Source organism: Propithecus coquereli, unplaced genomic scaffold (assembly GCF_000956105.1).
Source record: "Propithecus coquereli isolate 6110/MARCELLA unplaced genomic scaffold, Pcoq_1.0 Scaffold88, whole genome shotgun sequence".
Classification (NCBI taxonomy): Eukaryota; Metazoa; Chordata; class Mammalia; order Primates; family Indriidae; genus Propithecus; species Propithecus coquereli.
In genome coordinates this window covers 6,769,560-6,791,123 of record NW_012155062.1, presented here as the reverse complement: position 1 = coordinate 6,791,123, position 21,564 = coordinate 6,769,560, and the positions used below count along the sequence as shown (strand labels likewise).

The 21,564-nt window shown below is 46.3% G+C and overlaps 1 protein-coding gene across 4 annotated transcripts in view; it reads left to right on the top strand.

The window, feature by feature from the left end:
- The window catches only part of FHL2 (four and a half LIM domains 2), a 68,399-nt gene that overhangs the window by 22,081 nt on the left and 24,754 nt on the right, over positions 1-21,564 (top strand). The window contains exons 1-3 of one of the 4 annotated variants that reach the window (XM_012664310.1): positions 9,776-9,909; positions 12,031-12,081; positions 19,612-19,791. In XM_012664310.1, the coding sequence (XP_012519764.1) occupies positions 19,636-19,791 (156 nt within the window). In that variant the 5' untranslated portion in view covers positions 9,776-9,909; positions 12,031-12,081; positions 19,612-19,635. Of the gene's footprint in view, positions 1-9,775; positions 9,910-10,055; positions 10,093-12,030; positions 12,082-19,611; positions 19,792-21,564 lie in introns of those variants that run through there. The other 3 variants (XM_012664308.1, XM_012664312.1, XM_012664311.1) reach the window with 3 other exon arrangements.

The window sequence follows — 21,564 nt, the reverse complement described above, 5'->3', positions numbered from 1 at the left end:
CTGACATAGACTCCCATTCGGTTTAACCCTCTCTTCTCCATCTGCCAGGAGATTGGCTATGGACCCTCATTCTGCAGCTATTTGAGGTTATTTTCATCATTAGGGCACATGCCCTGTTACTGTCAGGTCGATGGAAGGAGGCACACAGGAGGCTACTAGAAGTTGAAACAGTTGCCACTAAAGTTACCCCAGGTTTAAGACTTCCCAGGTGTTCTTCCAGCTGGGAACCTGCCTCTGTGCCTCACTCTGATCCCACTTGAGAGATAAAACTGTGCTGCTCCCCTGCTGCTCTGAATCTGATTCTGGTTTGGGCCAAGGTTAGCAAACTGTTCTCCTGTGACCTGCCCCTGGTGTGACCTTGAACTCTGGGTCCTGCATTCCAAACCACAGACTCTGCTTCCAGCTCTGCCCAAGTGCAGATCGTAATCTCGGGGTCCTCATCCCAGTGTGGGAACTGGACTGGGACGCCTGGAGCTCCTGTTCCTCTGCAATGTCCCTTCATTCCAATGCACTTGGCATAGGCCGTCGTGTGGGAGCCCAGGCATGAGTCGGCATGCTCTCCTGGCAGAGACACTGGGGCAGGTTCCCAGGCACCAACTGTGGCTTTGCTACCTGCTTCATGGAAAACTGCAGCCACATGTTTTTCCAGTCTGATTTATACAGGCAGCTCTGGGACTTCAGGGGAATCAATAACTGCTGGCCCTGAGATGACTCCAGGGTGGATTTACATTGCCTCTCCACCTCCTCTTTCTGGGACAAAGAGCCTAAATGGGCATTTCAACAATAAAGTCACATTATTTATTACTTATCAGAAATGGGCCTGTCTATACCAGTGAGCAAAATGGTAGCTCTTATTGGTACTAAGTGCACAGATATATTTAAAATGGCACCAAGTTTTACATTAACAACTCTATTGAACAAAAATTTAAAATTTACCATGAACTTAGAGGCTGATGTACGAAGCCGGTGAATCTTCACTACCCTTCCTATCTGCCTATCTTGCTGGGCTTATGATGCCAGGGCTTCACTTGGAATGGCGCAAGCCAAGCCTGGGTGTCATCAGAGACTTTAGGAGGTAACTTCAGCTTCTTCCTGGGAAACCATTCCTGACTTCCAGGAATCAACAGGTGAATTATACGCAGAGCCCTTGTTTGCGCACGTAAGTTGCACACTGGTCAAGTGTAGACTCCTGGGAAACATTCTTTGACTTGCTCTCACCGTAGTGGTCGTCTTTCCCTCGTGTTTCCGTTTTTCCTGCAGAGGGTCTCCTTTTGTTCTCACTGGGACTGTTCCTCCCAGCTGGCCTGCAAGGCTCCCTCTCTATATGCTAAAGCCTATGGTTCTCCTCCTCTGGGCCCCAGGCCCCCTCTCAGCCCTTCCCACCACCACCTCCTGCTGCTTTCTTGCGCCCACAGAGAGGGCGCCCCTGCCTGGTAGCTGCCTTGGCTCTGCCTGTTCTCTGTGCCACGTGGGATGCAGGGCTGCTCTAAAACTGCCTCTCCTCCAGGACCTTCAGATGGAGAGAGGAAGAAACTAATCTTCCAAGGCTCTGAGTCTAAACCCACTCTGGTCTCACCTTCCTAGACCAAAAATGCTGCCCTGTCAGCAGTCAAAAAGTAAACAGTAAACAAGATGAAAACAATGGCGGTATTAGTGATGATGAATGACTGTTGCTCTAAACTCCACATTCTGGGATCAGGGTGGTCAAGTGTACCCACCCTGAGGAACCTATCAGCCTGATTAGTTCTGCTCAGGCCAGGAGTGCTGCTCTCTCTCTGCCTCTGCGTGCCACTTGCAAATGAGGGAGAGAGACCTGTCCAAAGTAAATGAATTCGGGCTGCAAACCCCTGCTGGGTGAAAGTGAATTTCTTGTAAGGGAAGGCTGTGGTTCTGCAAGTGCCAAAGTGCTGTTCCCAGTCTTGGTTGGAAAGTGTTCTAAGACAGCCTGTGGATGTTTAAGTCAAAATTAGGATTGCATCACTTGGAAATCCATCTGGGCGTGGATGGGGACAGTCAAGGAAGGTGCCGATGTATCAGTCTGATCTGTGAATACCTTTGGGAATGTGTATACATCCACAGTATTTGTGAATGAGGGAAAAACACCAGTTTCTCTGTTCAAGTGAGTCTGCCTTAAAACAGGTAAGGTTGAAGAGTGATGAGCCATCTCCTCTCTGGGCCATCTCTGCCCGCTGCCTGGCCAAAGCGCCCTCCAAGGGCAGACAGCAGAGTTGGCCTGAGATCGGCAAGTAGACCTGCTTCCACAAATGACCAGAAACAATACTCATGCTGATAGAAACGAGAGAAGCTTTATGAAATTTCTGTGGGAGACAGAATTTTTGTTTTATTTTGTATGTTCCCATTTGTATACATAGAAGTTTTTTTAAAAGCATTTGATAGAAAATCAACCTACCCCAAGTAGAATTTAAAGACATGAATTCACTGGCTGGGTTCTGAGAAATGAAGATGGTGGCTTCAGTTTGTAGGGTGCAGACTTTAAGGAAGTCCCCCCATGAGTGACTTTCTCTGTGGTTGAATAAGGCTCAGGCAGGGGGGGTCAGGCCCTTGGCTTTGCTTTAATTTGAATTATTTGCCAGGTAGAGCTCAGTGCAAAGGCCACATAACTCAACTGCCTAACTGGGAAATGGGCCTGGTTCACTTGATCTAAGCAGGGCCACCCAGAGCCTTTGTATGGCAGCCTTATACTGGTTTAGGCATTTTCAGGAAACCTGAATTAAATTCAGTAGATATTGATCAAGTTGGCAAAGGGCTTTGGACACAGAATCTCAATCCTTGCCCTCTTTCCTCTGTTGTTATAAACAGGGAAAGATAGTGTGGAATGGTCAAAAATGGGGCTGTCGGTGGGTACCCCACAGCCTTCCTAGTGGAGATACTTTATTTGGTCTAAAGGATAAACAGGGATCTACAAGGCAGAAGAGAGTGAAGAAAGGAGTTCCAGAAGTTACATGACGACAGGCATCTTCCCTCACCAGCTGCATGTGGAACGCATGGGAACAAAGAGAAGGCGAGGGGAGGGCTCTCAAAGACTCCCTCCTTGCTCAGGGTGCAGTTTCTGTTCCCCTGACCTTCCAAACACATTCTTAGAAAAAGAAAACCTCTCAAGCATTTTCTTCATCTGCTTTTAGCATGACCTGGAAACTCAAGGGACCAAGAGCAATACAGGGAAACAGACAAAACAGGATGGGAAAGAGAACTGAGTCCAGAAAATGGTAACAAGGTCAAGGAGCTAAATCACATTAAGGCCGTGTGTGAAACGGAAATATAATTTCAAACTGTTAAAAGGAAGGCAAAAAAAGAAAAGAGAAGAGAAAGTCCTCTTGAGTTTAAGCTCGGCTGGATGAATGTTTCAGATATCTGACAGTAATTTGCCACCGGAGCCTCGGCCAGCCCTCCAGGGAGGTGGATGACGAGTCTGGTACTGTTGCAGAGTAATTGCTCGGCATCTCTAACTGTGCAGAAGATTCCAAAAATATTTGTACAGTTAGGATGGCCCAGAATTTTTGAAGAGTTTTTTTTTCAGATAGTACTGCCAGGAAATGCTGAAGGTCAGACATTTTAGAAAATCTTTCCCTGGTATTTCAACAGTCAACTATGGTGGAATGATGCAGAAAGAGGCTTGGCTGTTCCAGAAAGCTCTGTCTCTGGACTCTCAGGTCCAATTTTAAAGCACCTTCTGAAATAGGTGAAAGATATTGCTAAACTTGCTTTCTAGAAGAACTTCAAGCACAGCTTTTCATCACACACAAATCTGTTCTATGGGGCAGAATTATCCAAAGAGACCTGATAGAAAATTTTCAATTGTCAGACACAAAAATGACTTAAAGAACTGGATAGTTTGAAATTAAAGTAAGAAGAGAGGTGGTACAGCCTTTGTTTCACAGGTGAGGTAAAGAAGACACAAAAAGATAAAGCGTGTTACCTGTGGCCACGCACACTGCTCCATAGGAGTTCCTGGGCCTGGGGTTCTGTCCTCTCCCTCCTCTAGCCTGGCCAGCCCAGACTCTTCCTAGCCAGACCATGTAGATTTCCTGTTAATGACCCTAATCAACGGGAAGGAGTACAAAAGGACTTTGGTGGCTGGTGGTGGAGAGAGAGTTTGGGGTTATAAAGTTGCAGTGTTGACTCATAAAGTTAATTTACAAAGAATAACAGATTTCAATGTGGCTTAAAATAAACATTCTGAGGAGCAAGTGAGGCATGAGACTCTCCCATTTCAGAAATGCCAGGAAGAATCTCCTGTTTCAGGTATTTTAGGGAAGCAAACACAGTTCATTCAAAACAGGATTTTGCCAGGTTTGTACAGACCTTGGACATTTTATACTTCTTTTAAATGGATTTTGGAACAGTTGACAGAGGAAAAAAGAGACAAAGCTACAAGAAAAGGCAAACAGAGAAGTGGATGAATTACTACAGAAAAGGAATGAAATCAGAGACAAGAGATCTCAAATGAGAAGCAAGAAACAAACTTAGAGTCTGCCTTAGAAATAGTTTTCATCTGAAACAGTGCAGCAACATTTACGGCCCCAGTGAATTGTGGGTGTGAACGGTTTCATTTTACTGGTCATCAAGCCACCAGACAGAACGTTTCCTAATGAGTTATCAGAGCCACAATGGAAACTTGTATCGAATCCTCCAAATAAGCTTTAACCAACCATGGGAAAGTCAGAATTGTGGAGTCTGTTTGTGGATTTGGCTCAAAGTCAGACATGTTTTGAGGCTTTAAACACTGACTATTTGCATCCATTAAATCAGTTTGTGAAAACGAGAGCGGGAAGAAATGGGATTTGGAAACTTTGCATCTCAAGACAGAGCCAAGCATTTTTCCTCCTAACCAAATCAAGGCAGAAGGGGGAAGGGAATGAAGAGTTTGCCCTTTGTGAAGAGCTGAGCTTTTCTAGAAGGTCTAACAGGCAAAGGAACAAAGTCTGGATCCTACACAAGATCGTATGAAGCTTTAACCAGATCAAGGTCGTCTCATTGCGGGAGGGGAAGGCCCTTGGGTCTCTTGACACATGTGCGCCCGGCTCACCGGCTTGGGCAGGTGAGCGCCCTGCCTGCCTGCCCAGTCATCTTCCGTCGAGCTTTCCCTGCTGGATCCAGGCAAATAGTGCTTTTAGAAAAAGTGGGGCCAGCTTTCCAAGCCACCACCCTGAGGGCTGGTGCTGTCATGGGCAGGCATGCAGAGCCCCGCCTCCTGAACCCGCTGACAGGAGGGGAGCGTGGTTTGATCCCTCCTGACCTCTTCCCGCCAGCTGCTATGGTAGACACTTACTCACCTTCCAACCATGTGAGGCAGTTAAGAAGGATTACCTCTGAATCAAGGGCAAATCACCCACCAGCTTCCCGCCCAGGGTTTGAGTGGGAGGAACAGCTTGTGAGAAACCCTCTTGCTTAAATGGGACAAAATGCTCTAAAAATCTTCATGGCAATGGTCGGTTAGGGTAACAAATGTAAGGTCCGACCCCCAGCTCATGTTTTCAGGTGTTCCCTTTCTTCCAGGGGATGGCAAGGTCATCTTAGTCCCCCTGAGGTGTGCGCTGTCGGGAAGGAGGCCCCGGCAGAGCGGCAGTTGCTACACTCCGCTCTTCCTCTCCCTGCTTCTTGGAGAATTAAATTTCAGCATCTGCATCACTCAGACCCCACGCCGAAACTTTCCGCCCTGTACAAAGTTTCTACCTTGTGCTTCCCTCCGACGAAGTAACTGACAGAGAAAGTAATACTAGCAATTGAACTTTAGTGTTCCTGAGCCTATGTTTAGTCTATCTCTACTCCACTCTCCCTCCCCCAGAAACTGACATCTCACAGGTTTCTGGTAAATTACTGAGTTCAGAGCTGGAATCCCTAAGGAGTATTTTACCTCGAAGCACTGTTTGTCATCAGAATCACCTGGAGGGCTTGTTAAAACAGGAACTGGCCTGAGAATGTGCACATCCCACAAGCTCTCAGAGGACACTGACGCTGGTCCTCTGGGACTAGAATTTGAGAACCGCTCTTCACTCCAAAAAGGCTCTTGTCTTTGCTCCCTTCCTAGCTATGCCACTCCCTGAACCCCCAGCCGACCCCCAGGAGAGGAAAGGAGAAGTTATGGGCAGTGTTGTGGGTGGAGGAATGGCAGGGAGTTGGAATAGACAAAAGATGAACTTGAATAACCTGTCACAGTCACTGCTTGATCATTTTTTCAGGAAATATTACTTTTCAATGTTTTTCTTCCATGAACTTGCCTTTTAGCTATAGCAGACAGTTTTTCTTTCAAGAAGACAATCTTTTTGTCTTTAGAACAGGACCTGAACCCTAATTCTTCTTTCTGATGGGAATTAAGTCCATTTCTTTCTTATTCTGGATTCATTTCCCCTTTGCCCTTGAATAAACGTGACTATTTACTGAGGGCCTATTTTGTGCCAAGTACTGTGCTAATAGTGCTAAGTGGTTTTTATGCATCAGCTCAAAAGATGGTCACGGCAATTTTGCAACGTATATGTTATTATCCCATTTTACCGATAAGCAAATGGAAGGATAGGGAGGTTTTATGGTTACCTGAGGTCATAGAGCTAGTCATAGGTAGGACAGGGATCCATCTGTAGGCCTCACTTCAGAGAGCAAGTCGTACTGCCTAGATAGTGTCAGATTTTCTACAATGAAAGACTTGTCACAAACAATTCTGTGATCCATCCATTCATTCAATAAATCTATTTATTAAGCACATACTATGCGCCATGCACTATAGCTGGGTTGTGGGAATACAATGATGCACACGATAAAACTTTTCAAAACATGCTTTCCCAGATTGTCTCACGAAAACTTATTTTTTAATAGTTTGTCCTTTGAATTGCTCATAAAAGCACGTGCTTTTATGAGCATGTGCTCGTACGCAAAAATTGCATTTCCCCCTTCCTCTAATTGTCCCAAACCTCCTTTGACTTTATGTTGTCTCAATTTAGCAAATTTGTTGCCTGTTTTTCTTAAAGGAGCACATGTTCCTTTTATTTTTTAAATGTTTTTTAGTTTTTGAAGGGGTAATACATTGACATAGCTCAAATTTTTTCACAAGAAACAAAAGGGTGTGCAGTAAAAATTAACCTTTCCACCTCAACCCCCAGCCACCCAGATCTCCCCAGAGGCAACAGCTTGTAAGTATGTATTGTCTTCCTCCCTTCCTTCCTTTGTTCATGAACACAAATGTTTGGTTACTACCTACAAGGTGTTCTCTACTTTTATTTCTCTCAGTTGATACATCTTGGAAATCATGCCAAATCAGTAAATATAATTACTTGGTTCTTTTTAAGAGCTGCAATGCAAATAATTCTAAAATGTACCATACTATATTTAGCTAGGCTCTTATTAATGGTCTGATAATTTGCTGTTACAAACAATTCTCCAGTGACTACTCTTGTATGTATATCATTTTACACATGAGCAAGTATATCTACAACATAATTTCCTGTAAGGTGAAATACTGGGTGAAGAGCACATGGTATGTGCATTTGTAATCTAAAAATTTTTTCATTATGGAATTTTTCAAGCATTATAAAAGGAGAGAGACTAGTATTGAATGGCCACATATGCGTCATCAATCTTCAAAGATTACCACTAATCCATAGCTGATACTATTTCAGATATGTATTGGCCCAATCCAAATTATTTTGAAACAACCCCAGGCATAATGTTCTTTCACTAGTAAATATTTTGTCCCTGTTTCTGAAAAGTAAGGGCTTGGAAAAAAAGGAAAAAAATATGTGTGTGTATATAATCTCATTATCACACCTAAAATCAATAAATAGTTTATTAATACCATTAAATATTCTGTCACATTTTCCCGGACTGTCTTGTAAACATTTATTTTTAGTAGATTGTTCTTTGATCAGAATTCAAATAAGGTCCACACTTTGCAGTTGGTGAAGTCTTTTTTTAATCTATTGGTTGCTCCCTCTATCTCTCTTTTTCTTTTTGCAATGTTGTTGTAGAAACTGGGTAAATTTGCTTCCAGAGTCTAGATGTTGCTGACTATATCCCCATAGGGTCATTTAAAATACTCCTCTATCCCTTAGGTCAAAAGGGAAACACAAAATTTAATGCAGAATTTCTTAATAATAAGGAAAATCCAACATACCAGAATCTGTATGACCCATCTAAAGCAGTTATTATAAGACAAATAATAGAACTAAATAACTATATCAATAAAATATTAAAATAAATGAATTAAACACATAACTCAGAAAGCTAAAAAATAAAAAAGTAAGACAAAAGAAAGCAGAAATAAGATAAATGCAGAATTGATGTTTCATCATTTTTTAAAACTTGTTTTTGCAAACAGAAGCTTAAGACACCATTTGAAAGCTAAGAGATCATTTTGCAATTTGCAGTTATATAGACAAAAAATCTAGACAGCTGTCAGAGGGGATTGCCTTTTCTGCACACACTTTACTCTGAATTTCAAAATACCGGCCTGCCTTGACTATCAGCAAAAATTCAGGTGGGGTGTCTGGCACTTGCTTTTTCTGGAGGGAAGCCTCATGGTCTGCTCCTACCTGTGGCAAGTCTCAGCCCACTGAGAGTCACACACAAGTGACTGATGATGGGGTGAGGGGGCAGTTCTGAGCCTGCAACGTACTTGCGTGGTTTGCCATCTGCCAGACTCCAGTTCGCCTCTCAGCTGGCATAGTTACCGCTCACATGCCCTTGAGCAAATCTCTCTGAGCTGAAATTTCCTCCTCATAAAACTGGGGTAATAGCCCTTACCTTAAAGGGGTGGGGCTCGAATGAGGCAGCAGGTAGAGTAGTAAAAGGCAGCTAACACGGTAACTCCCTTGACTCTGGGAGTTCTGCAATTTCACGATAGAGACCCATGGGTGGCACCAGACAGGGAGAGAAAGCAATCAAATAGTTCCTCTTACCTTCTCTGGAGAAGGTATTTCCCTGAGCTCCCCTGAGTGTTAAAAATAATACTCCTGCCCTCAAAATTTCTACAACGCCTTTGTTGTCTACCTGCCCATCTTCCACCGGGTCTGCATGTGGACTGGCCCTCTCCTCAGGAGCAAACATTTCGATCACGACGCCCCCTTTCCCAGGCCTGAGATTCAGCCTGCGCCCTCTCTGCCGCAATGTTGAACAGTGCCATCTGTCCCTGCCAAGTGTCCGCTTAACGCAAAGGGCACCGGCTTTGGGTGTGGGAGGCACATCCCCACCTCTGTTTTGTTTGTCCCGCCCTGGAGGGGAATACAGACTGTCTAACTAGCCCTGTGGCCCTAGAGTGTTGGGGGTAGGACCTTCCCTTAGTCCTCTCCTTAGTGGAACAAAGAATCATTATCGATTCTTTTTGGTTATCTGTTGGGTTCACTTTGTGAAGAAAAGGTGTCTACACGGTAAGGAGGGAAAAGGCCCACTGTGCAAATAAGCCCCAGGCGCGCGTTTCCTGAGAAGTGGCCCTGTCCACGCCTTCCGCCGCCCCCTGCACCTCCTCAGGCTGCGGTCCGTGCCCTGTGCCCGGGCACCGGGCGGAGAGTCCCGGCGTGGGCACAGCAGCGGCGCCCCCGGCCCTCGCCCGAAACTCGCCTCTGCGAGCGGACGCTGGAGGCGAAGCTCCGGGTAAGCACCGTGCGCGAACACCCGGAGCGAAGGAAGAAGGGCCTCGGCGAACAAAGGGGCCGGGGCGGGGTCCGGGGCGCGGTGACCGGGAGGCCGAGGGGCGCCCGCCCCCCCATGCACCCCACGCCCCACGCCCGGTGCCTGCGCGCCAAGCCCGCCCGCAGCCCTCCGAGGCGTGCGTCTCCTTATATGGTCAAATGACACGGCGGGGGTTCTCGAGGGCGGGAGCCGCGCCGGGCTCCACTCGCCGGCTGCCGAGCCGCCGCCACCAGCCGCCCCGTCCGGGAGCCCCCTGCCCGCTGCCCCGCCGTGAGTACCTGCACCCCGTGCAGCCCGGGGGAGGGGACTGAGGGCCTCACCCACGAGGGGGCGGGGGAGGGGAGCCGGACCGGGGCCGAGCGCAGCCGAGCCCTTGGGGAGACCGAGAGAGAGGGGAGCCGATGCGGGGGGACCTGGAGAGAGGGGAGCCCAGCCGGGTGCGGGGAGACGTCGGTAAGAGGGGACGGGAGGAAGGGGAGCCGAACCGTGGAGGAGATACGGGGGAGAGAGGAAGACTCTGGGGGCGCGGGAGGCCAGAGGAACCCACCGACTCACCCTGGGAGGGAAGATCGCAGATCTCCTGCCCACCAGGGGGGTCACCTCGGGGCGGGGAGGGGCTGATCCCCCACGGGCGAGCCCGGGGCAAAAGCGGGTCCAAGCCTGCAGGCTGCGAGGAGGTGACCGCTGAGTCTTCTCTCCCGCCGACCTGGCTCCCCAGCGGGTTGTCCCGGCATGCTGGTCTGGCGGAGGGGTCCAAGCTATCTCCCTTCAGTAAAAAGAAGCGGAGCCTGCAGTGTGGCCTCGCTCCTTGACTCATGCAGAAAGTAAAAAACTGAAGGAACAACCAGTTTTTTTTTAATGGCCTATTTTAAATGGATTTTAATTTTTCTTAAGTTGCACTCATGTGATTCTCAGCATACCTAAAACTAAGGGAAGGAAATGTTAAATGTTTTTTCCGATTTTAAATAAAGAACCAAGCATATTTACTTTCAAATCCCTAGTCGGGTTTTCACGGGCAGTAGCCTCTGCCCGTTGGATGTGTAGCTGCCTGCCCGGCCGCTCACTGTGGCGCTCACTTCCCTGCACATGTTCTGGAAGGTAATGAATCACAATTCAGGCCGAGAATCAGAACTGTCTTCAGAGCACAACTCCAAATACGTCTTATATTTTTGGTGGTAGCTCTGCTAGTGAGTGTTTTATAATAAGTTGGAGGGAGGAGGCTTTGTGGTATCCTGAACATGACTTAGACCAAAAAACATTTGTGGCAATTCGTAGAAGTACAGGAATTCCTAGGCTAATAATTAAATGTCAATAAAACCAACTCGAAGAACATTTGATTGTGCTTCCATATAAAAATTTTTAACGTGTTTTTCAGATTTAGCTCACCCCAAATTTGTAAACATCGTCAATTAATGTATGGAATTGGGGTCCCACAGTGTTTATTATCCTGTGGCGCTTTGAAATGCATTTGCATGGCAACATACTGATAAGGGCCAACTTTGGGCTTACGACAGATCAGGCACTGGTTTGGGCACTTGGGTTCAGGCTCATTTTAGTTCACCATCTCACAGAGGTGCCACAGGCCGGCGTGATATCGTGAGGATGCGCAGGGACTGCAGCTAACCTGCTTAAATTCACACCCGGGTCCCTCAGCCTGGGCAGCGTTGGCAACTCACCTAACCTCGTGGTGCCTCAGTTTCCTCCAAGGGGAAACAGGGACAATGATGTTGCCTTTATTGCAGGGTTGTTACAACGTCTGCACATCATAAGCAGTGTATCCATATTTGATAGCCCCTTTTTGCAGACAAAGAAACTGAAGCAAGGAGAGATCAAAGTAACTTTTGCTCAAGATTTCCCAGCTTGTAAATGGTGGCCCTGAGATCTAACCTCAGACTGCTTGAGAGCCTGAGTTCTAACCACTAAACTCTACTGGGGCCCACCCACGTATTTCAATGAGGCCTTAATGCTGCATATTTTGACTCAAGATTGCTTGTTATGCCACTTCTAGCGCTGAAAGATATTTCAATTGCAGACAAAAACACCCTGTAGGGTATTGAAAAAAATTAAACTAGGTATCAGGAGGCCTGGGTTCTACTCCTATCTTGTACCAAGGGCCAGTTACCCAGCCTGTGTGACTCAGGTTGCCTCATTTGTCAGCAAGAGGGCCGCAGTAGGTAAGCTGCTGTCTGACTCAAGTGCTGTAAGGTACAAAGTTCCTTGAGCTTGGATGAACAAAAATAATAATATTAGACATTGCATACCTCTGTGTAGTTTTAATATAAGCATTTCATTAAAGCCCCATTTATCAAGTATCCATTTCAGGTGGCATTATAGTAAGAGGCCAGTTCCTCAAGGTGACCATCTTGAACAAAATGTGTGTGCTTTCTCCAGTGACTGAGAGCCAAGTCTTCCAGGAGACAAGGCTGACATTTTGACTTTGGGGTGAGTCAAGTGAATTTCCTCTGTGGTCCTGACTTGTGGATTGCAACTTTAGCCCATGAAGGTTAATTTTATGTGTCAACTTGACTGGGCCAGGCAGTGCCCAGACATTTGGTCAAACATTATTCTGGGTGTGTCTGTCAGGATATTTCTGGATGAGATTAATGTCTGAATCTCTTGACCGAGTAGAGCAGACTGCCCTCCCTAAGATGGGTGGGTCCTTATCCAATCAATTGAGGGCCTGAATAGAACACAAAGGCTGAGTAAGAGGGCTGGCCGCAGGGCTGCGACATTGCTTCTTTGGACTAAGCCTGAAACATCAGCTGTTCTTGAGTCTGTCAGAATCTGCGACTTTCAGACTGGAGCTTGCACCCCAGCGTCAGCTCTCCCGGGTCTCCAGTCTGCCAACTGCAGATCTTGGGACTTTTCAGCTTCCATAATTGCCTGAGCCAAATCCTTGTAATGAGTCTCTTTATGTACATGTATCTCCTACTGGGTCTGTTTCTCTAGAGAACCCCAGATAGATAACATTTGCTTAAAAATACTCTGCATCAGCTCTCACTCTCCCTTTGTTTAAGATTCACTCCCTACTTTGCTCCTGGGAGTCTTGGTTTTCCTTTTGCTATAAAATATGGCTCCCTGTGTGGAGATGTAACTCGAGGTCTGGGGCAGCATCTGGTCTCCCAGCACCAGTCCAGTTCTTGCGGGTGGCCTCAGGGCTGGTCTGAACTCAGATTATCATGTGCTGCCCACACATCCCCGGGCTTTGTCATGCATACCTTTACTGTCCAGATTTAGTTTGTGACAATAAGAAGTAGCTGCCCTGTGTTTACAGGTAAATAGAGTCAGACTGTCCTTGAATCATGTATATATGGAGGTTGTCCGTCAAAAAGAAGATAGACCTGTCTGGTCTGTGTTTGATGATAGAACCTTTGGAATCAGTAGGAAGTAGGCAGTCAACAAATGAAGGAGAAGGAAGTGAGCAAGGCTGTCTGACAGAATCCTGATGCAGTGTGTTAGAGACACGCCACAATGGAGTAGGACGGAAATGAGAATGAGGAAGCCAGCTGTTCATGAAAGTTGCTGGACGCCAGAAGAAAAGGATGGGAGTGGGGTCATGGGGGATGGATGATAGGAGAGCAGACATCGAGCTGCACTTTGGAGATGGGAGGAGACCCGTGCGATGCATGAGAACAGGTGGCTTTCGTTTTGTGGGCGGAGAAGCAGAAAGCGTCTCTCACTCGCTCATGCCTTCCTAGGAAGGCAGTGGTCGAGCTGTAGGGTAGACTGTGCCTTGTCCTCACACTGGTGTGGTTGTAGACCTGAGGCCTTCCACCATTCCGGCCTGCCTGACTAGCCTGTCTTGCATCCACAGAACTGACATATTTTGAGACTAAGTGATAAGATAGGATCTTAAAGGAGATTTCGACTGTTTGGAGCTAGAACTGGACTGGAACGCCTTCGGAAGTGGTGTATTTTCTCTCGGCTTCCCTGTGCCTATTGCGGTACTCGGAAAATAGTGGTTGCTCAATGCATTCTCGTTAGCTGGACTAAAAAGTCCAAAGGACATCAGAACAAGTCTAACTCTTCTTGAATTCATGGAGTTCAGATCAGAAATTTGACATTTATTGTTTTCATATTTCTTTTCATTATTCAATACGCAAAGGATAATTCAGAAGAAAACAGCTTACCATATTCAAACATTGTCTCACAGAAAACTATTACAGACAAAACAAAACTTTTTTTAGGTTTTGGAAGTTACCAGTGTATGTAGTAAATTATCATATACCCTTAACACCTGCCTGTAGATACACTCAATAAAGGCTCGTTAAATTTATCCACAAATATATCTATATAGTGGTGAACATAGTCAATCTTACACTTTATAATCTAAAATTGTTTACAATTCAGCAATCTAAAAGTAGATTTCGAGTGGATTCTAGATACATTATTATTTCTTTAAGAGATGGGGGTCTTGCTGTGTTGCCCAGGCTGGAGTGCAGTGGCTGCGCACAGGCGTGATTAACAGTCTACTGCAGCCTAGAACTCCTGGGCTCAAGCGATCCTTCTGCCTCAGCTTTCCAAGTAGCTGGGACTACAGACACGGGCCACTGTTCCTGGCTCCATTTTTCTGTATTTTTAAAAGAGCAACTTCCCTTGAACTGACGTTCCTCTTCCTTTCACCACAATTTCTATATAAAAGAAACAATTTAGCTAGACTAATGAAAAGAGTATTGGGTGAGCCCTGTCTGTGTGTAATTACTAACATCCATAGGAAGGCAAACTGATGCAGGGCATTCTCCAACCACATCTCTGGGTTTGATGGTCCCATGCCTTTGGGTGGAGGCACAGTGTGTCTGTATAGAACATCCAGGGCCTTGCACTCGTACCTGGAGCCTGTACTGGGAATTTGTACGTTCTTCCCGGAATGGGAATGCCTCCTGATCAACTTTTTGCTTCCAGACCTCATCCTGTGCTGTGCAGCTGTGTGTTCATGTGAGTTTATACGGGCTTGGAGTGAAGCAGCAGTTTATCTGGAAGGAGGGACAGGGCAGGGGTGGAAGCTCAGCATCTGTTACATTAGAAATTTTAATGGCGTCAGATGCCAAACCACATTACATTTTGGGTCTGCTATGCAGAGTGGATTGTTCACATGATACGTTCCTCGTTTTCATGCTTGGTTTTTGCCCACATGTTTGTACTCTGGGATGTTTGTGTTCATCCACGCGTCCATTCATTTGTTCATTCATTTTACAAGTATTCACGAAGCCCTGTCCCTGTATGTGTTACCTGCTGGTGAGGTCTCAGCGACACATAGCACCCACCTTCCCAGTGCTTACCGTAGGTGGGGGACACAGGCATTCACTGCGTGATGTGGTGTCGTGAAAGCATCGCATTTTTATAATGTATTTCTAAAAAGAGCTCACATACAACAGACCAGTTTTCCTCATTGCCTCTGAAAAGCTTTGGTTGATTGTTGATTAGCAATGGAATTTCCCACTCTGGTCCCTGGTGGCATTTAAAGCTCGGCATGGCTTTGTCTAGGGCCTGACTTACTAAAGCTGCTCCTTTGTGTGTTTCAGGAAGGTCTGGGGGACGTTCACATATTTCTCTTTAGGAAATGACTATATTACAGGAGTCTGCTAAAGCAGGGTTGATCCAGAGAAGCATTTGGGGGCTTGGAGGGGGAGGAGAAATGGGCCCTTTGGGGTCAGATCTAAGTAGGTAGTCGAGTAAACGAAGCGTCGAAAAGGATGTTAACAGAGAGTTTTGTGGCAAATATAGCCTGCTAGGCCTTGCCTGGAAGGATGGGCCAAGCTCCCGGAACTCCAAGGCCTGTGCCAGCATGCCAAGGAAGGCAGTCCTCTAGGCCAGCCCCCTTCCTGGGTTCTCAAAGAATCTTTCTGGTAAAAAAAAAAAAAAAAAAAAAAAAATTCATGAGCACCTTGGCTCAGTGTCCTCACCTCTCTTCTGCCTCATTTTCCCTCCTTCCTCCATTCTCTCTCCTATCCCCACTCCTCTCCAGTTCCCTTTACTCTTTTTGTTTTCCCTCTCCCTTTTTTTATATTCCTCTAGCTCTGACATTTCGCAGACTCAAACTTTGTTTTACAGTTTTTAAATCTGAAATTTAAAAATAAACCACATTTGTAAACCTGTAAACTTTTAAAATTATTATCATTGTTGTAGTGTTGAGCCCTGTGCATTCTGCACCCTGGCTCCCTGCACCTCTGTCCTCACATGTGACTCAAGCAGGGCCGACCAGTGACTCAGAGATCAAAGCCTTCTCCGGGCCATCCCCGGGCCTGTGAGCTGCACCTGGTACTGCCTCACCCACCGCAGTTCGCCTGGTCTGGAGTTGAGCCTGTACCCTAAGATCCAGCTTTTTCAAATACCCTGGTTGTTCAGAGCCAAAGGAGGAATGACATCAGAGCATGATTTAACCCTGGTAAAGAGTGAGCACTCCAGGACACTGTAATTAGATTTGATTCAATGAAGTAACAAGTCAGCAGTGGTCACACCTTATGTGCAGGTGTCTCCCTGCATGCCACTGCCTAATCCTTTCAGCATTCCTGTGTACTAGCCAATGGACAGGAATTACTGGTAACCTGTCAGGAGGGATATGGAGTTCTGAGAGGGTAAGCAGATTGTACACACTTACCTTAAAAAATCCTTAGAGGACCAAGATGTCCCACTTTTATTTGAAGGAATGATTCTGAAATGTACTCGACACCCTGGGAACAATTTTAGGAGTCACTGCCCCTGGGTTTTGCCTCCCCCAGTCTCGCATAGCAAAGTCAGGCTTTGGTGCAGTAGACTTGCAGTGGGCTGCCTGTGTTCCCTTTGGGCTGTGCAAGCTGCGGGAGGTCTCCTGGGCAACCCCACTGCCTGCAGGGCACATCCAACGGCTGTGAACGAGGCACCAGGCCCTCCTTGCCTTGCCGTAGACCAGGTCTTCCATCTTCCTGGCCGTCTGCTCACCCCACCCTGCCTCTCATTGCCCTGGCTTTGCTCACTCTGCCCCTGGACCTGCTGGGTCACCTGGCTGACCCATTCCCACACAGGTGACATCTCTAGGAAGCTCGCCTGCTCTCCCAGGGGCTCTCTGCGCACACACTGTACTTGTGTGCCTCCAGCATGCCCTTGGCACGGGGCTTGGTAATCTTTCCGGTATAGATCTCTTTTCCTCACTTGACTATAAGTTTTTTGGGGGGAGGAACCTGTATCTTATTCATCTTTGTATCTACAACACCTGCATGACATCTGACACATAGGTCCAGCTCAACCCTTCTTTCTTGAATGAACAAATGAATGATCAGGTATTTTATAAGACTAAAAAGTTGCAAGTTATAGGGGATTTCTAATGTAGGACAATAGGTGTATTTTCCCATTAAAATAAGCTTAAGATTGATAGTGTAATTTTACACAACTCTTAAAAAGAATATTCTATTTGGTAGTGTGTAATAGAAGGAGGAACTGGTTTTAAACACTTTGAGATAGAAAGGAAGCTCTGAGCTTTCTTACTTGCTTATGGACTATTTATTCAGACTCTTGGGGTTTGTGCTTCATGTAATTCTTTAGAAATCCTTAAGAGGACCTTCTCAGATACAGTGCGTCCTGCTGCACTCCTGATTAGGGATGGACGCCTATTTTACACCCTGCCCTGTTGGTTGAAGCAGAAATGTTCTGCTGATCATTAAAACTATAGTGACCTCTTAGAGAAGATAAGGAAGAAGGTGAGAGAGGGCATCACCCTCATCAGAAACAATTCTGTAGAAATGGGAGCTGACCACAGGGCCAGGTGCCTCCTCTCGGTTGGACGCACTGAGCAGATCGTGGCCGTTACACTATTCCTGGTGGGAGTTGGTACCGGTGATGACATTTGTCACAGGATAGCCTCAGTCATACATTGAGCAGATATGGACCCTGCTTATTCCCAGAGTTTACTCCCTTAGCTCTTTTTCTGTCCTGGTCCTGTGGTATTAGAGGTGGTGGAAAACATAGACACCAAGTGTATGAGCATCATGGTCATCACCCTTTCGCTGGCTGCAAACACAGGAATGGAGCGGTAGAGATGCTGGCACAGGCTGTAGACCGTCTCCTTTCTCCAGCGTGGCTGGTGCTTGCCCACACCCACGTGGAACCACCTTTCCGTTTAGATCGAAGTTTGTTTTCTCTAAGTTGGATTGCTATTGAGAAAGCCCACTGAATCCTCTTGTTTCATTAACATGCTTGGGCTTCTGTTTTTCTATCCATAAAATGGGGAAGTTGTCGTAGATAAATGGGAGTTGCTTCTAGCTTTTAAAATTCCACGATTTATAGTACTCTCTCCTTTCATGGTTCTTATTTCGAATCACAAATCATTATTGTTACGTTTGTGTGAACAGAATAACCAATAAGCCTCTTCTTCCACAGCTAAGTGGCAGCCTTTATGGGAAAAATATAGATGTTGGAAAGGACAGCTCTCAGTTCTGATGATGTAAACGACAGCCACTTTCAAGGCCAATAACTGAAGAATTACAGGAAAGCATTGAATCTGCTGCCAGCATAGCTGCTGCAACCCAAGAGAGCCTCGGTACAGAGGATAGTTATACGTTGGGTTTCAGAATAATAATTCAAGTGCTCAAGAGCCTCATCTTGTGATGTTATCACAAGAATGTCCAGACAATGTTTTCTTTAACTCCAGGAAGAGTGATTGAGAAAGACAGATCTTGCCACATGTGTCCAGCTGCATATTTATTGCTTTTGGAAGAAAAATATTCTATAAACACAGAAATAACGAAGGATGGATGCTTGAGAGATCTTTTCCTGCTTTGCTTAACAGTTGTCAGGACCTTGTGTACACAAGGGTACAATTAATAAACTATCAAATTTGCTGTAATCATAAACCGGGCAGCAATATTTTGTTTGCATCAGAGGATCTGACTCTGGGATTTCACTCTCAAATGGTTTGAAATGACTGAAAATTAGGGTTTGTGAAACATTGCTCAGAGTTACATAGCCAACCAGTGTACCTATTTAACAACTGATCAAACTTTTCACTTTGGGCAAGTTAAATATTGCCCGAAGAAAACGGACTCTGTTTTTAATGCCCTGGAGGTGTTTCTCCACCCCAAGTGTTCCTTTTTCTTTCTGGGATAGTTCTAACATGTTTTTATAGGAATGGTCATATGAGAAGGAGCCTGTCCCTTGCTGCTCATACATACTGTATACTCACCCTGGAAAAATGCAGTGTGCCTGGCGTGGAGTCTCATTCTTGTTCCTCTTTGAAAGGCTTGAGGTGTTGCCTGGAGAGCCGTTGACCGCAGACACCCTATTTCCGACTATGTGCTAATCCTTGTTCTTGGGAGTGAGCCTTTCCCTTTATCCTGCTCTCTGGGTACCTGGGCAGCTGCAGGGTGACCTTTTCATCTGGGAGAAATGACTTGTCCTGAGGGACAATGGCAGTTTTTCTATGCAAGGTCAGATTGATCTTCCCAATGCGATGTCGAGGTCAAAGATGATCCTCTCTTGGCCTCTAATCTCAAATTTCCAAGTCTGATATCCCTCCCTTTTGCCACTGTGGTTTCTGCCTGTTTGAATTCGTGAATCATAAAAGGGAGCTCATGGAAAATCTTTTTATAGAAATGGACATATTGTTTCTATGCCTGCCTTTCTATTTTGGGGGCAAGGAGAAAGGGAAGATGCAAAGCTCGGTCACACATTTGAAGCATATGAAACAGGACAAGACGGGGGTTGTGACGCCAACTCCTACTTATATCCAAAATCGAGAACACTTTTTCTGACAGTCAACAATAAATGCACTTTTAAAGGCGTGGAATGCATTCAAACAAAAAACTGCAACAACCAATGGGGAAAAAAAAGTGTTAGCACTGAAAATTAAGACCGTTTAATGGATGAATTTGAATTATTCCCCCAGAGGAAACAGCCACCTCTTGGCTAAAGATGACACAGACAGCGGGACAGTTAATGCCTTTGCATGCACGGTGCTCAGAGAATGCTCACTGTCCCTGGGTTTGCTCTTCTTTTTGACAGGTTGCTGAGAAGCCGAGTGTCAAAATGACTGAGCGCTTTGACTGCCACCATTGCAATGAATCTCTCTTTGGCAAGAAGTACATTCTGAGGGAGGAGAGCCCCTACTGCGTGGCATGCTTTGAGACCCTCTATGCCAACACCTGTGAGGAGTGCAGGACGCCCATCGGCTGCGACTGCAAGGTACCTGCCAAGCGTCCCTGGGCCCCGGTGCTCCCCCAGAACCGTGGGCTCCTCTGTGTGGTGTGTGCTAGAGCCCTGACCCTTCCCACCATTGCGCTCTGTCTCTCAAGTTCCTGCTGACGGGCTTGGACCTTCCTGAGCCTCTCCTCTCCAGCTGACTTGGTCTCTGCCCACAAGCCTCAGCTAGGGCCTTGGCAGGGCATTTGTGCTTAGTGTCCTCAGCACATTTCCTGTAATCTAGTTATTAGTGCCCTTCTCTAAGCACTCCCCTTCCTCCTGGTACTATAACTATCTAAGGGCAGCTCTCTGTCCTGTCTGTTTGCTTCTGGTGACTAATGGGAGCAGGTGCTACTCAGTAAATATTTGATGAGTGAATGTGTAAATGAGAGAGCCAGAGTTGGTTCCTAGATAAATGGGCCCATAATAGCACTAAAGTCCTTGGAATATTATGGGCTCTTCTGCTTTTAATGGGAGAAAACCAGGATGTGTATTGTTTCTGTTTAGTGGGGAAAGGCTTATAAGTAAGGAATTAATAGCTTTCCTTGGATGTCACAGCATGGTTCAGCAGAGGCCACTGGTCATTTGTGGGGACTGACCAGTGGCTGAGGGTTATAAACCCTGGCCTGTGCTTCTGGGCACATCCTTCATCTGACCCCGACCACTGAAGGACACCCTGGGGGCCATGATAGCTCTACAACCCCTGATCTCATCACCAGCAGGACAGCAGCTAGAACACACTGGACAAGCCCTGCAGGTGACTGCTCTCCTGAGGGCCACAGAACTGGTAACAAAATGGGATCACTTTGGGATCTCCAAAGGAATTCCCAGCCCAATGGGCTCTAAGGCAATTGATGGTATTTTACTGTCTCTTTTCTGCTCTCTTGCTTTGTATAATACCCTTTAAGAAATTTTGTTTCTTTCCTCCCTGCTTATAAATATCAATACACAACTGCTGACTGATTTAGGTTGTACCTGTAGTTGGGTCATTCTAACACATCTAATGTGTATTCCTTATATTTTTTTCTTGTGTCACCTCGTTCCTAAGAAAGACAGGCATCAGAAGGCCGCACCATCAATTTCTACTGCTAGGTATTTGGCGAGAGTTGAGGGATGCTTTTGACCTTGTGTGGAAAAGACCTTTGCCCCGAGCAGAGATGAAGGATGCGCAGCACGGCCACTCGAAACCGAGTTGGAGCCGTGCATCTTTTGGCTGCAGCAGGAGTGTTGTGCCAAGTGTAAAAGAAACAGCTCAGCAGTGATATTGGGCAAACCTTGAAGTGTGCAGAGGTTTGGCTACCTTGAGCAAAGATAGCTGATCTGGCTACGCTGAAAGTTGCATATTTTTCTCTTTCCCACTTTGCCTGGTGCATGTCTCGCTGCACCGCATGGGCTCTCTCAGTCCCTTTTTATTTATTTAACAGGCGGAGCATTAGAGCTCAGCCGCCACACCGCTGCATTCCCTGCCAGCCTCTGTGTCACTCACTGGGTGGGTAGGGGCTTGGTACTTGACCTTCCTGCTCCCGTCTCCACGTCTATAAACAGGAGCTCCCCAGGGGCCCGCTGTGCAGGGTGATTGTACTATGCAGATACAAGGCCTCATGCTCTGAAGAGCCACTGACAAGATATGCTCCAAACCTTCACTCTCTCCTGCCTGCCTGCGCTTTGGGTAACATGCCCCTTCCACACACCTCTCAGAAGCCTCCCCAACCTCCATCAGTTTTCATTATGGAGACATCAATAAAAATGCCCAGTTTCAGGATGAACTAGTAGGCA